The following is a 15,757-nucleotide window of genomic DNA, read 5'->3' as shown; positions in this document are numbered from 1 at the left end:
ATGTCCTTATTACAAAATAAATCTATGTACTCATTAACGATGATGTATTTTTGTGTTAAATTTACTCCTTGCTGCTAGATCGTCATAATTGAACATATCGAATATGAGCAGCCTCGAGAACCATTTTGTCTCAAGAACTGACCGAGTTACAAAGTGGCCACAGATATAACGTCTATGTGTGAAATGACTCTTCAGACTGAAGAACAGCAAATACATGTATCACTGTAACTGTAACTGAACAGATTATGTTTATTGAACTCATTTTGTAAAGTTCACTTATTTGACCTCAGTTATATCTATATTCACTCTCCTGTCAATTTGTTAGGTACACCTTTTTAACTGGTCATTAATGCAAATATCTAAGCCTTAGGAGCTGTAACCCCCAAACTGGAAGAGTGGCTCCCGCAGATTCCAGGCACAACATCAGAGGTCTCCGCAGACCCCTCAAACTCCCAGGCCCCTGGCAGAGGACCCAAGCGTGAGGAGCATACCACCACCAGGGAGTGAGAGGCTCAGTAACAGTAAAGCCGTCTGCTCCTCTGTTTCTCCTTTGTATGGAGGTGAAGTGGTTCAAGCGGGGTTCAGCACTGAAGCCGCCCCGGGGGCCCGCCGAGGTCAGCGGGTTCTAGCGTCAGTCCTCCCGGTGTCCTTAAAGACGGGTCGTGTGACCACGCCCCTGTGACGACACTGTGTCGTAGATCAAGCTATATCCGTTTTCACTAGTAAGTCAAGTTATAAACAGCGAACGAGCGCAAAACCGGCTGCTCTGTTTTTCATAATAAAAGTCTGATCTCACGGGACGCTGAGCAAAAAATCAGTGCTGTCATAAGATGTTTTCAAACTCCTGATGAAATGTTTTGAACTTTTTCAGCTTTTGCCATTTGTTTGTCATGACAAAACAACTTAACATATATAACTTCTAAGTGATTTTGTTTTTCATCCAAATCAGAAATAAACTCTCATAAAACCGTTTTTATGAAAAAATCTGGAAAAAAAAAATGGGGATTTTTTTTTCATTGTTTTTGGCTTAAATGTTTGGACGAATGTAAATGTCCTTAGTTTTTGTTTACTTTAATGTCTTACGTTTTGTTACACTGACCATACCGTCTGGGTGTAAATGCAACAGAATACATGCTTTAAAATTAAAATTTATGTGTGAAAGCACCTAATTTTGAGCTGTTAGGAGGTATGTGATAGGAGAGGGCAACTGGTTGTAAAATAAGCTATTAACAGGGCTAATGTACATTCTGTATAATGACAAATATAGGCATTCTATTTTGTTCTATTCTAAATACGATCCTTGAACATAACAGATGGGACTCAATCAAAAGCGCATCCCAGATTATATTGGACTGCATTAGTCCTGTAATATTAGTATTAAATTAAAATATTAGAAAAATGGTACGGTTTATCTTTAAAAAAAAAAATTAAAAAAAGGTGGCCAAACCCAAATATGATTGCTGTCCTGCACATTTAGTTATAAATGTTATAAATGCAGTCAATATAAAGAGATAGTTATTATTTCAAAAAGTTGCATTAAGAAAAAGAATATCTGTAAAAAATAAATAAATAAAAAATTCTCTAAGTTAATAATACAAATTTTGCACCTTACGCCTCGCCGCGACTTTTATTTTGAAAGCCCCTGCCAGAAGTGGGATAGTCAAATGTTTCGGCACTGACGCTCGGGCTTCGGTATTATTCGTAAACTCAAGTGCCCCCCAATCCGCCGATGAGAACTGCAACTGTTTGTACAGCTGACACACTTCCTATTTCGATCAGGTCAGTCACTCCCAGCTCCTCTCTCTACCTGTACGGTGCGCTGAACCCTGAACCTTGTAGCTAACCGCAGGGTAGCCAACAGCAACAAGAGCGCTGCTACTCAGTGACAGCAAACAGGACTTCCACAGGACGCGCGGATCCACGCCCTCTGTCTCTCTCCTTGTGTTTATATTTCACTCTGAGCCCGTAAAAGTGGTTTTAACCCCGTGGAGCCGGCACCAAAAGTGTCCTCCAGTGTTGTTTTGTGAGTCTGACGGACGGCACCAAGTCAAACACAGAGGGGGTGGAGGTGGCTGGGTGGGGGGTGGGGGGGGGGGGGGGGTCTGCTGTACGATCCCGTAAAACTTTAGTAAAAACGGAATTAGCTTCAGAGGAGAGTTGAGTGCTTCTGTTCTCCCACCCTCTCATCTCCAAAAACGTTAGGTTTCTGCACCAATGAAGGGGAGGGAGAGGCATGCGGAGGAGGAGGAGGAGGAGGAGGACGGGGTGGTGGTGGAGAAGGGGGTGTTTAACAGTCCTACAACCATCTTCTGTCCCGTTTATCCGCCATATAGGCCAGCTCGGTACTGCTGTGAACTAACTTCCTGCATGTGGCTGTAGGTTGAACGGGATTTCTGGGCTGAGCGGCCACCGCTGCTGTCCATGCGTGAGCCTTTTCTCCCCCCTCCGTGGATGGTGCGGAGTAATATCATCTGGAGAGGCCGAGGCCGACATTTTACCCCGGTCCGGAGGAGCATTAACTCGGAGGGGACATCCGAGGACACGCGTTAAGGTAAAGCCCGTCTCGCAGCTTTGTGTCTTTGGGCAAATACATAAGCGTTTACGTAGTTTGACGACCGAGAATTCATTGACAAATACTTAAACACAGATAGAAAAATATGAAGGCTTTTAATGGTCTTGTATGATAAAAATGGCTACTTTCACATGGATTTACACACTGTGGCTGCATGGTAAAGAACTATACTTTTGAATTTGGAATAATCAGTGGATCACATTAAAAAAAACATCTGGAAATATGGGATTTTTTTCCCGTATGGTATACATAACAAGTTAGCCTATAGATTTATAATAAAAACAACAACAACTGGCACCTAATTACACTTTTACAACACTCTTTTCACGCTCCATAATGCATTTATACCTTTTTGCTTATATTTCCCATACGCGCGGACACGCAGGATTGCTCCCGGTGTTTATTTTCTTTAATAGTTGAAACTTTACAGTTTCACGGCGACAAACCCTTCATTTTATGGCGAGCACAACTTGCCTCGGCCTGTAACAACCCCCATCAGTCGGCAGCAGCACCTGCAGGTGGACATACAGTAGCCAAAGTTGTTCTGAGATTTATTCTTCGTCTCAACTTTAATGTAGCAAAAGTCCGAGTCGGTGTGGACAGAAAGCAGCCACCTGACTGCTGCCGGGGCCGTTAAAACGCCGAAGCCGATCCACATCGGCCGTATTAACAATTAATATTGGACATCCGGTGGCACTGCCAGCTGCGCCCCATTTTTATTGTCTGTGCGCTGAAAGGATCCCTGTTGTCTCGGCTGGATACTCCGCGAAGCGTGGTGGCTGCTTTAGGTAGGAATTTTTGCTTTTATATTGTAATAAAAAAAAAGTAAAGTAAAAAATGCACGAGATGTGACTGTGAGCTGTGAAAGAGAAGAGAGAGAGGCTGGATGTGGAAGCGCGGCTCTTCGGCTCGCCGTGCCATGCGGGACACGCTGCTGGCTGCCACCATGGCACCTTCCCTTTCGTGCTCTGGCTCTTTATGTGCTGCTGCTGTTGTTGTATCCAGCTGTGCGGACACACAGCACCGTTATGCCCCGTCAGTTCGACTCCACCGATCGGGTCACTGATTGATTGAAAGGTTTATTCGGGAATATTGCGGACGCGCACTGGTTGGAGTGGGAAGAGAGGCGAGGGGCGGCAAACGGGGCCACTTTTGCTCTCCATCGTTACGGGAAACGGAGCTCCAAGGACACGGAGAGGCGGGGGCGCATCCAGGTCGTTTTGGGTGTTTGTTCTTTTTTTTTTTTTTTCTTTTTTCTTTGCAGTTATTCATTTAATTTTATTACTGGAGATAGGGAGATTTCCCAGGCGAGACCGAGCTTTGTCCGCCGCCCAGATTTTTGGAGCTTTAATTTGGCAAATTGGCTTCCCAGACAGACTGACAGCCAGATCGTCTCTCCTCCCCGCTCTCCCGCCTCCTCCTCGCTGTTTTCGGCCACACTCTCTGCCATCACAGCCTCTTTTTAATTTACTTTTTTCTCACTTCCAGGCTCTCCCCTTCGTGCGTAACCTCCATTCATCTGTGCAATCCGGTATCAGCCTGGAGTTTTGTTTTTTGGGTTGCTTTTTTTTTTCTGTTTGTTTTTGAAGAGGCCTCCAGCTGCTAAAGGTTCATTGTCTGGTCAGACTGCTCTAAATCTGCCTCATGGTCCACTGTCAGGATGACTTGCTTCCACTCTCACATGTGTTTGGTTAATAAGAATTGTGCGTTATAACCAGCTACCACTATAATACTTTTATTTTGAAAGTGTTAAAACACATTTTTGTGGAGAAAGTATAATAGTATATGCAACAACAATAAATAATTACAGGACTGTTAGAAAACTACTAAAACATAATCATGAAGCATGACGTATACTTATATACTTGCTTGCAGACTGGCATGCAGAGAGCAGCCACAGCAGGGATAAGAAGTCCTTCCTGTTGTACTTTGTTCAAGTTAGCTTGGCGTCCGCTTTAAGGATGATTGCCTAGTTGTTGCATTGTAGTGTAGCATTAAAGAACTTCTGAGTCCTCGAGAACTCTCACTCTCTGGACTTTCAGTTTCATGATGAGATAATCCAAATTAATAGAGCCCGATAGAGCAGGAGCCCAAAAATTGACATTTTGTGAGGTTTTCTTCTGGCATTGTTAGTTGTTTTGTTTTTGTTTGTTTGTTTTTTTTTGTCTTTGCTTTTTGTTTTGCATGAGACTCTTTACAGCAGCTGCCATTTTGATTTCAGGCATGAAGCGAGCCATTCAGTTAAGTATAAATATATATAGCACTAATTCACAGCAGTGGCCACCTCAGTTCTTTACATTGTAACGTAAAGACCTTACAAGGTTACAGAGAAAACACCAACAATCAGACATTCCTCTGTGAGCAGCATTTGGTGACAGTGGGAAGGAAGAGCTCTCCTTTTGACAGGAAGTGACCTCCAGCAGTACCAGGCTCAGGGAGGGGCAGTTATTTGCAGTAGAATTTAACAGTAGCCACCAAGCAGCAGTTACTTTTAACCACCATAACCTGCTGCTTCTTACAGACACGTGGAGGCTCCTCGTGTCTGTTTTAGTTATCTTTTGGAAACAGACATGGTCAAGGGAGTGTACTCTGCCATAAATCCTTAACGGACCAATCAGCATGCATTAGCTAGCATTCCTTGTGAGAAACAGTAAAAGACATAAATGTAATTTTATTTCAGTTTGGACATATTATCGCTGGTATATTATGAAATAGGTTGTTTTTCTTTTCGTTCCTTTTCATTGAGCTCCTTCTGCAGCAGCAGCTTCACCTTAATAGCAGCCAGTTTCTCCACAATGTGATTAAAAGGAAGTGTTCTTTGGCGATAAATTGGCAGGCACTCAGATTTCCGCCCAGAGCCTCATTAACCCTCTGATGATGGCATTCACGTCACGAGACCCCACACACACACACACACAAACATGGCAACCGAAACACTGATGTCATGGTGATACTCTTTACCCCCACAACCACAACGGGGTTGTACCATTTTACTATTGGCACTGTGGGAATACAGTAGGGCTGAAACTAGTTAGTTCATTAATTGATCAACTAGTTCATCAGCTGAAAATAACCAACAACTCATTTTAAATTTTGATGTTATTTTTAGTCTCAGGGTCATTTTCCCGGCATGCCATTTGTATGACAGTAAATTGACTATCTGCATTCTTTATTGTGGGTTGGGAAAACAATGCGTCACTCTGGAATGCAGGAGTGGATTCAGTTGAATAAACAAATGCCAGATGAATCAGTAATACTCAGATGAATCTGTTGCAGCTCTTGAATGTACTGTAGATGTGTTTTGGTAGGGTACATTATGGCATGACACACATTCTTCTGAATCCTCTGCCCCGTGTTACATAACAAGCTGTTGCAAGGATATTGGTTCAGTTTTATTTTGCATTTTCTGTGCCCACACAGTGTTCACAGGATAATTGCTCCAGTGCATTTATAATAGACTAATAGAAAAGTCAGCTCTAAGTGTACATAAGGCTGGAAATGGCTGCAATTACTGCAGGTTGGGAAGGCATTTAAAGGTCCTCTGTGGCGGAGGGGGCCATAATGAGGAAAAGTAAATTTCGTCATGCACAACCTGCACTACATGAACCATTTTCTTACCGCAGTGTGCATGTTAGCATCTATATATTTACTTTGTCAGTTTGCGTCCAGTGTTGTTGCATAAGCCACATTTGTGTTGGCATCCACTTCCCTTGCGGAGTCTTGTTTACAAAGGGCTAAATGCATCATTGGCTGGATGTAAAGCCTATGGTTATTGGTTGGTGTTGATTTTTTTGTTTTCCTGTTGCCTCCCTGTGAACTCTGTGAATGTGTTTATGAGCAAAGAGACCTTTGGACCATGCCCTATATTGAACCAACACACACACACAACAGGATTTCTTAGCTATTATTGCACAAAGGCTCCTATATCAGCCGCAGTGTGAACAAATATAAATACCAGTCTGTTTGGTGTATCTGTTTCATTGTGTAAATTTCCCTTGTAGAGGCAGCAAATAGTTAGAGGAGCACTGTGTTCACATAAACAAGATTAAAGGAAATGGTAAATACTACGCCATTGAAGGGAACAAATTTGCGTGTGTGGTTTGCTCCTGTTTGCACTATAAGACAAAATATCACAAATGTTTCTACCAACAACAGAGTGAAAGTAGCTTAGTGGCCTTCTAGAAGTCACTCTAATTTATCATATTCAAAAGCACTTTTACTTCTTTCTTTTTTTCTGAGTAAGTGCAGAGATGTTTAAAACTGGTTCAACAATAGAGCGCTGTCGTCGATAGAAGCGAACCGCTTCCTTAATAATCTACACAGCTTTAACCCTTAGCGCAAACTCCTGGAGCTTCGTATTTAAAACAGGCTCTTAGTGCTGTAACTTTGTGATAAATCACGTGTATCCCTTATTCATTTGCAGAAAGCCAGGATTATTATATTTGTTCCACCCGTTGGTTATCAGCATCAGAGCTCTGTATGTGTCTGATAAGTGTTTGTGTACACAGTATGTTGGTAGCTGGCTTGCCTCGTGTGCCAAATACCAGTTTTCCATTTGGGGTGCCAAGGCAGTGTCATAACCGCCCAGCCAATCCTCATTTCCTCATTCTTGTGTGCCTGAGGTCAATCCACAGAGAACATATTATGGCATTGTTCTCTAACGCTGAACCGGGTCTGTGTGAGCTGCTTTCTCTGGCTTTTCCACAGGTACTGAACAGTAGGTCTGCATTGTTCCTGCAGTGTGTGTTTACGTTGCTCGGTGTTTCATCATGTTGCCATCTGAAAGGAGCCCGGTGTATTCAGTGCTTGCAGTGTGGCCTCCTCTCTTCTCCTTTAAGGCAGAATCAGAGTTTTGGTTACACAGACATTAATGAACGCAGCAGCCGAAAGCAGGGTCAGCGGTCAGGTTCAGCCGCATTAGCCGGCGTTAAAGAAGCAGTTCTTTAGTGGACCGGTACGCCACGTTAAAAGATAAGGCTGGCTTTATTTTTAAATGTTCTTATTGTGAACGGGAAAGCACCAAACCAACAATGAACTAATCCTAGAAAGGCTTTTTCCGTGTTTCTCTGCGCCACTGTTGCTCATAAACAATTAAAAACACATAAGTGAGTCACACTGTTGTACTGAGACGTGCGTCCTCAATATTCCGAAGATACTCTGTGTAGTTTATTTTATCATGCATGCAATCTGTGTACCCCTGTGGCTGAAAATAGTCCTCAACAAATGCACTATTTCTTCCTGTTTATTGTTGGAGCAGGCAGAAATCTATAAAGGCAAAGAAGCCACCCACCTGTCCTGCACCTCTCGTCTCTCTTCCCTTTCTATTCTAAGCCCCTCCAAACAGACGAGTACCTGACACATGCTTCATGTGGCCACAAATAGGTCAATGCTGACTTGTGACTTTATACAGGATGTGAACCCCGCTCTCCCAGGTCAGAGTCTATATGGACTTTTTTATTTCCTGAGTTGCACTGATTAGATGTCTGTCCAGTCTAAAAGCTGCACCACATATTGGTGCCAATGTTCTGATTTATTCAATTCTGTTTAACCCGTCTGCAGCGGTGCACCAGTTGCTAGCTGGTAAAATGAAGGAAACTGGGGCCCCTGGGTGGCTTAGTGGCCGGCGACCACATACACGCCGCATTGCGGTACGTACAGCGCGGGTTCGCGTCCCAGCCCGTCACCAATTTGCCCGCGTGTCTACCCCTGTATCTTTCCCCATTTGCTGTCTCTCTCCACTGTCACAAAAAGCTGCTGTGGCCAAAAATGAAGGAAACTAACAGCAAAGGGTCAACATTTTTTATTGTACAGTGCTGTGCAAATGTCTTGAGCCAACCCTCGTGTCTTCATATTTGGAGCCAGAATTTCTTGTATGTTTTTTTTAAAGTGGTCTTGAGAAATATTTTCCCGGCTTTCTGAAAGACTTTCAAAGTTTTTCTTTGGTCATTGGCTGCTTTTTTACTCATTTTCAGTCTTTGTATCAGAGGAATGCCTTTTTTTGTATGTTAAGCCACTTAAACACTGACCTGTGACTCACTTAAGCATAAAAGGCATCTAACACAAGGAATAAACCAGTGTTGTGTCTACACATAACAGACAGCTTAGTGACAGACAAAAGAAGAAGTGGCAGGCCTAAAAAAAACTTCCTACAGCAGATGAATTGTATCTGAAAATCATGTCCTTAAGAAACAGGAAAAAAATCCTGACACAGGACCGTTTACTGCTCACCAAAGCCTCAGCAGAAATGGTCTTAGTGAAGGGGTTTCGATACATGTGTGTGAGGAGGTGCAGATGCCCAGCCCAAGGTATCTGGAAGGTATTGGAACTGGAGAAAGGCTGGATGGCTCCACACCTACTTTATACTTACTGCCTGGTCTGGCTTGAAAAGACGAGTGATTTGTTGTCAGCATCAGAGCACTTCAGCAGTGAAACGCTGAAAGGTTACATAGGATTTTTTTTTTCCAATAATGTGCTTATGTAATTGAGGATACTATTGAGGTTTTGTTGAACTTCTTTCTGAATATTGATATTAGTATAACAAGGAATGAACCAGTCAGGTAGTTAAGAGAGTATAAAAAGATGGAATATTCATCCTATATATGAAAAAAGATGGAACATTAATTTTATCCTTTAAAACAGTTTCTAATAAGGCGCTCAAGGGTACTGACTCCTTTTTTTTTTTGTTTGTTCATGACCTTGGCAGTCACGATAAAAGCTAACACATCTGAATTCAACTCATCAGCTCAGCTAAACTAGCTTGCTTTGCACATTTTCCCATTAGCTGGACAAGAGCTAATATTCAGTGTTTAGGATATTGGCTTCCTCCTGCCCTGCATACTTCAGCCTTTGATCCCACAGCATTAGAAAGCATGAAAACTGGGTTATTGACAGTTTTAACCCAACTAGTGAAATTTTGCCTTTGAGAGATGATTCGCTCTAATCTTTAGCTTATCTATCTAAGCTCTTGTCTTTTCCAGCTCATTGATCCTCATCCTGTACTGGTCAAGTAATATTTACCAAGCGAACATCAAAGCTTTCCTTTAGTGCGCATAGCAGTGAAATGAGAAGTGCTGGAGAATCACATGAATGCTTTGCTGCACAACAGAATTCAGCCTTTATCTAGTGCATGAAAGCGTTTGCATTTGCTGTTTTAAACGCTCATTGTTGGCGGAGCTTTCTCAGGAAGTGAAATGTCCTACATTTCTGCAGCAGCAGCGTGTTTTTGTTTTTCTTTTTTCATGTCAAATGAATGGATGTATTAATAGAAAACTAGCCAGCTAATGTAAGTAACAATGGCTCCCACTGTTGAACAGACAATAAAGAGCTCCAAACTCGTTAAGGTTTCGCTTCACAAACACAAAATATATTAAAAAAAAACCATCACAATAAACAAACAAAACTGAATTTCACAGATTGCGTCTGTGAAATGTTTCCTGTCAGAGAAGCACATTTGTCTAAGAGATCTGTTATTAAAATGACACATTTTAAAACCTGCGTTCTATCATCTGTACTGCTGTCATCTCTTTCTATTGTGCCGATCAAACAAACTAAAATCTGTAGCGGCAAACAAACAACGCGTGCTGCATCAAGCCAATAAAACAATCCAAGGGTTATGTAACAATGCAACTTTTTTTTTGTTCGTATTATGTATTGCATCCCTAGGTTTCATTGTCACGCTGACTTGCTTCTGTCTTTATTGTGTTTTTTTCCTTTAGGCTGAGAAATTGTGAGCTGCGACATGTGAAAAGAGCTCAACCCCTTGACCCACTGACCACTCAATCTCAGGTAAGTACTTTCTTCCATATTTCTTTGCCTCCTTTTATCCTCCTTTACTTCAGTCTGTGTGATGAACTCTTCTGTCCCTCTTGTGTCTCCGCTGGTGACATCTCAATGCTCAGACCTGAACTCAGTCGTGTTCTTGCAGCAGAACTCACTCACACTCACGTTGGGACTGCGACCTGACACCCTACTGCCTCGGGCATGCCTCAGGTAAAGCAGGAAACCTACAGTCGCTCTCACCCATCACCTCCGAATTATCGTCTTCCTTGACTCTGCTGGATTTGTACCTTACTCTGTGTCTGTGTGTTTTACCTCCTCTTCAGCCGGGTATGAATGGGATGGAGCCTGCATTTGGCGAGGCCTACGGAGGGCATAGGGGTCTACTGAGCCCCTACCCTCTGGCCATGTCGCCACAGGGAGGCAGGACAGAGTACGACCAGGTAAGACAGCACAACGTGGACCGAGCCACAAATGACCAGAGTCACGGAGCTTTTAGCGTCACCTTGGTTAGCAAGTGTGCAGGCCACTCAGATATATTAATAGCCACTTAATTTTATTTGGTGACTCACTGTAGCAATTTTAATTTTAATTTATCATGCGAAATGAATGATGTTGTCAATGATTGATTTATTAGTGGACAGTCCCCCTTGCTCTTATTTTGAAAGTTCAGGTTATTGACTGGCTTGCTGGCCAGCTTGCTGTCAATGCAGTCGTGCTTCAGCTGCTTCCCCAGAGAAGATTTCATGCTGATGTCAGATGGATTCCAGATCCACCATCTGCACTTGGTCATAGTAGTCTTTCTTCTGCTCTGGAAATCTGCTATGAGCTGGAGGCGTCACTCTAACCAGAACCTGCAGCAGGTGGAAAGCTGGTTCATGTGTGGCTATGCCAAGCTCACTGAGGCTGCAGAACAGAGCAAGGACTGTCATCACCCGCACCGCTCCTAAAGAGTGGAATCAGATTTTGTCCATAAAACAAGAGACTCACTGGAGCTGCAGCTCATTGGATTTCATGGTTATAAATTAGCCACCCCTGCCAAAATAGAACCTAAACATCTGGGAAACGCACAAGTCCTTAAAATGTATGATTTCTTTCTTTTTTTTTTTTTTTTTTAAGAATAACAAACCATCAGCTGTTTTTTAAAAGCAGAATTTTTTGAGTGAAATTATCTCTAAATTCAAGGTTTGTGTATATCTCCTTTATTTTTTTTTTGTTCTCTTAAGGGGAAATAAATATTAATACCACAGGCTTGATAATGATTGGATCATGAACCACAAAATAAATCAAAAACATTATTTTGATATATTTCCAGTTCACTTGCTTTTTAACTATTACAGCTTTCATTAAACCAGCGTGTTTTATCCGGGCATTCACATTGCTAACTAGTATAAGCAACATAAGCACATGGCTAATTAGCATTTCATTACATGCACACATTATAGCTATTTCTCAACTGTGTTTAAACACATGCGTTTTAAGAAGCTTAGAAATAAATGTAGTTAAAAAGATGCTCAGGTAAACTGTATTTTTATGATAAAGCCTATCTAACATATTATTAGGTTATCTACTGTGATGAAGTCATCCTTCCGTTTTCCTGCCATGACTGTCACATAATCCTCCTCCTCTGTCTGTGTGTGCGTTGATTCATTAAGCTGCTGCATGTCTCCTCTCTTTAATGTCTTATCATGCCTCTATTAGGAATATAATGAAAGCTCAACAGCAGTAACTGCAGTGGCAGAAGGTCAGGTGGTCAGAGTGTGGCGGAGCGGGAAGATGTAATTGGCACGCGAGACCGTTGATGTTTGTATTCTGCATTTGGTCTCGGCTTCAAAACCGTTATACCTCTATCACTTATATATGTATATATAATACATACAGTACCAGTCAAAAGTTTGGACTCACCGTCTCATTCAGTGGTTTTTCATTATTTAAAAATTGTCTGCGTTGTAGATTAACGCTAAAGTCATCCAAACTATGAAGAAATACATATGGAATTAGTTTGTAAGCAAAACAGGAACTATTTTATATTTTAGATCCTTCAAAGTAGGCACCTCTTACTTTGATAACAGCTTTGGCATTTCCTCAGTCAGCTTTATGAGGCAGTCACCTGGAACAGCTTTCAGTAACAGCTGTGCCTGTCAAGAGTTAATTTCTTGAATTTCTTGCCCTCTTAATGTGTTTGAGACCATCATTTGTGTTGTGAAGACGTAGAGTTGGTATACAGTGAATAGCCCTATTTGAGTTATGTTCTGATCCAAATTATGGTAAGAACTACTCAATTAAGTAAAGAAAAACAACCATCCATCATTACTTTAAGAAATGAAGGTCAATCAATCTGAAACATGTCAAGAACTTTGAAAGGCTCCTCAAGTGCAGTCGCAGAGACCATCAAACATTATGGTGAAACTGGATCTCATCAGGACCGCCCCAGGAAAGGAAGACCAAGAGTTTCCTCAGTTGCACAGGATCAGTTCATCAGAGTTAGAGGCCTCAGAAACCACAAGTTAACAGCACCCCAGATAAGAGCCCACCTAAATGCTTCACAGGGTTCAAGTAGCCACACACACATCTCAACATCAACTGTTCGGAGAAGACTGCGTGAATCTGGACTTTATGGTCGAATTACTGCAAAGAAGCCACTTCTAAGGAAGACCAACAAGAGGAAGAGAATGGCTTGGACCAAAGAACACAAGGAATGGACAGAGGAAATCTGTCCTTTGGTCTGATGAGTGCAAATTTGAGATTTTTGGTTCAAAAGCACACTCAACCAGCATGGCTACCACAGCCTTCTGCAGCCACATGCCATCCCATCTGGTTTGCACTTAGTGGGACCATCATTTGTTCTTCAACAGGACAATGACCCCAAACACACCTCCAGGCTATGTTAGGGCTGTTTGACCAAGAAAGAGGGTGATGGAGTGCTGCTTCAGATGACCTGGCCTCCACAATCACCTGATCTAAACTCAACTGAGATGGTTTGGGATGAGTTGGACCACAGAGTGAAGGCAAAGCAGCCAACAAGTGCTCAGCACCTCTGGGAACTCCTTCAAGACTGTTGGAAAACCATTTCAGGTTATTACCTAATGAAGCTGATTGAGAGAAAGCCAAGAGTGCACAAAGCTGTAATCAAAGCAAAAGGAGCCGACTTTGAAGAATCTAAAATCTAAAACATATTTTGGATTGTTTAACACTTTGAAGTTTACTACATGATTCCTTATGTGTTCCTTCATAGTCTGGATGACTTCAGTGTTAATTTACAATGTAGGAAAAACATAACAACATTGAATGAGAAGGTGTGTCCAAACTTTTGACTGGTACTGTATACATTATACAGTATATTTAGTCAGCAATGTGCAAAAATCATGTCTTACTTGGAAACAACGCAGAGTTCTTGGGTTTCTTTCATGTACTGTCTCATTTATCAGCAGTCAGTGTATGTGGGCCAGGTGTGAAATAATCCTGACAGGATTACCGCACTGGGGGAGGGTGGGTAATTTTGCTAAAGGCGTTTTTTTTTTTTCCACAGAACTCATTCTGACCTGTTTTAGTAGCAGAAGCACATTCGTAATTAAAATTGCTAGTATATGCTGTCATTTGATCTAGAATATAAATAATCTAATATGATTTAAAAATTAGAGTTTATTTTTTTGTCACAAATCAGCCATTTAAGTGACATTTATCTCTGTCCCCTTTTAGAGTGTGCTCCTTATGTTGGGCTCCCCAGCATTGCCAAGGAAACGGCCCTTTGAGTTGCTAAGCGACCTGGTGGACGACGGAGGCTTTGGCGAAGACCTGCACCCGGAGCGCTGGGATGTGTCTGCGCTGGATGAGATGGCCCGCTACACCAAGCTGGGCCTTGGGGTCGGAGGAGAGCTGCTGCCCTGCTCTGAGGAGGCTGTGCTGATGGGCTGCTGGGGGAGGAGCCATGAGGACGAGGAGGACGAGGAGGATGAGGAGGAGGAGAGGAGGAGGAGGAACAAACATGCGGTCCCTCCCGTCACCCAGGAAGTCCAGAACACTGCTGCAGGAAAGGAGGAAGACAAGGAGGAAGGGTGTATCTCTGCTGCCAGGATAACAGAGTTATGTGTTTCAGGAAGAGCGACTGGAGGAGGGCAGGATGAGGGGTTGTCAAGGGAGCGTACGGTGGAGGTGTATCAGGTGGCCCAGGAGGAAGAGGAAGCGGCGGCAGCTGCAGTAGGACTGGCTCTGGAGCACTGCAGTGAGGAGCACAACTACTCCCTGAGCCAGGGAGGGGAGCTGGGCGCAGGACCTGGTCACAACTCCGAGACAGAGGAGGTGCAGGTGGCAGAGAATCCGCAAGAAGTGCGGGGCAGGGATGAAAGCCAGGCCCAGACTGAACTGAAGCTGGAGGAAGAGGACGAGGAGCAGGACGAAGAAGAGGACGAGGATGAGGAAGAGGAAGAGGAAGAAGGAGAGGAGGGAACAGAGGAGACGGTGGTGGAAGTTGAAATCTCGAGCTCCTCTGAAACTGAATGTGGTGAGTTCTGGCTTTAGTTTGACTCCGTGCGTGCGCGCGTACGTGATGGCGAGGACATCTCGGCTCATCGCAGCGCGGCCAGCAGCCTGTCTGCCCACACATAAACCATTTTGTTCTGTCTCCAGTCCAGACGAGACCTCAAACCGTCTCGCCTGACTTGGTTGGCTGAGCAGCGGCGCATGTGATACCAAAAATTTTGCGGGTGTAATTCCCAGACATCACACTGCTTCAGTGGCTACAGTGTTACTGTTATAAAATGGCTTTGAGGGCTGAAGTGTCTTTGTGTATTGAAATACCATCTGTAACAGGCACGCTGCTTCGTCTTTAGGATGAGGCGGGGGTGGGGGGGGTTAGCTGAGCATGTTAAATAGGGTATGAAAGTTGGTACAGATTGTTAAACAACCATTAAGAAGAACTGGATTTCTAAGCAGCTTCAAAAGCAACACAAACATGCCGGCTACTGACTGCAGCATTCAGCTGGTGGCTCATTAAAAACCATTTTTCTTGCCTCATTATTTCTTTACAGCCCACTTATCTCTCATTCACAAATATCAAAGGTACGTAGTACAACTCAAAAGCTCACTTGATCAGTTAAATCTGCAACTGTTTTTGGAATTGTTTAACTGTGAAGATGCCAAACTCCTGCAGATTTTCTGCTTCTCCGTTTTATGTAATACAAATAGTTACCTTTGATTTTCGGACTGTAGTGGTGGACAAAACAAGCACTTTGAAGCTGTCGCACTGGGTTCTGGGAAATTTGGCATTTTATAAAATTCATTTTATATTGAGTTATTGCTGCTAGAGCACTTTGAGTGCTCAAGTAGAGTCAAGAGGTGCTATATAAGAACCATTTGCTGTTTTCTTGCTGCATCTTTGACCTTTGACCTCCTTACTCACTGTGCGTTCAG

General features: G+C 43.0%; 1 protein-coding gene across 7 annotated transcripts in view; it reads left to right on the top strand.

Annotated features, from left to right (window-relative positions):
* Window positions 1-1,644: 1,644 nt before the first annotated feature.
* LOC115780661 (CREB3 regulatory factor-like) overlaps window positions 1,645-15,757 on the top strand; it is a 36,225-nt gene continuing 22,112 nt past the window's right edge. The window contains exons 1-6 of one of the 7 annotated variants that reach the window (XM_030730020.1): window positions 1,645-1,779; window positions 2,380-2,551; window positions 10,288-10,357; window positions 10,497-10,561; window positions 10,675-10,791; window positions 14,048-14,849. In XM_030730020.1, the coding sequence (XP_030585880.1) occupies window positions 10,553-10,561; window positions 10,675-10,791; window positions 14,048-14,849 (928 nt within the window). In that variant the 5' untranslated portion in view covers window positions 1,645-1,779; window positions 2,380-2,551; window positions 10,288-10,357; window positions 10,497-10,552. Of the gene's footprint in view, window positions 1,780-1,920; window positions 2,024-2,285; window positions 2,552-3,164; window positions 3,361-10,287; window positions 10,358-10,470; window positions 10,562-10,674; window positions 10,792-14,047; window positions 14,850-15,757 lie in introns of those variants that run through there. The other 6 variants (XM_030729975.1, XM_030729992.1, XM_030730027.1 and 3 more) reach the window with 6 other exon arrangements.

The sequence above is a fragment of the Archocentrus centrarchus genome, chromosome 1, assembly GCF_007364275.1.
Source record: "Archocentrus centrarchus isolate MPI-CPG fArcCen1 chromosome 1, fArcCen1, whole genome shotgun sequence".
Taxonomy (NCBI): domain Eukaryota; kingdom Metazoa; phylum Chordata; class Actinopteri; order Cichliformes; family Cichlidae; genus Archocentrus; species Archocentrus centrarchus.
This window is presented reverse-complemented; position numbering and strand designations above follow the sequence as displayed.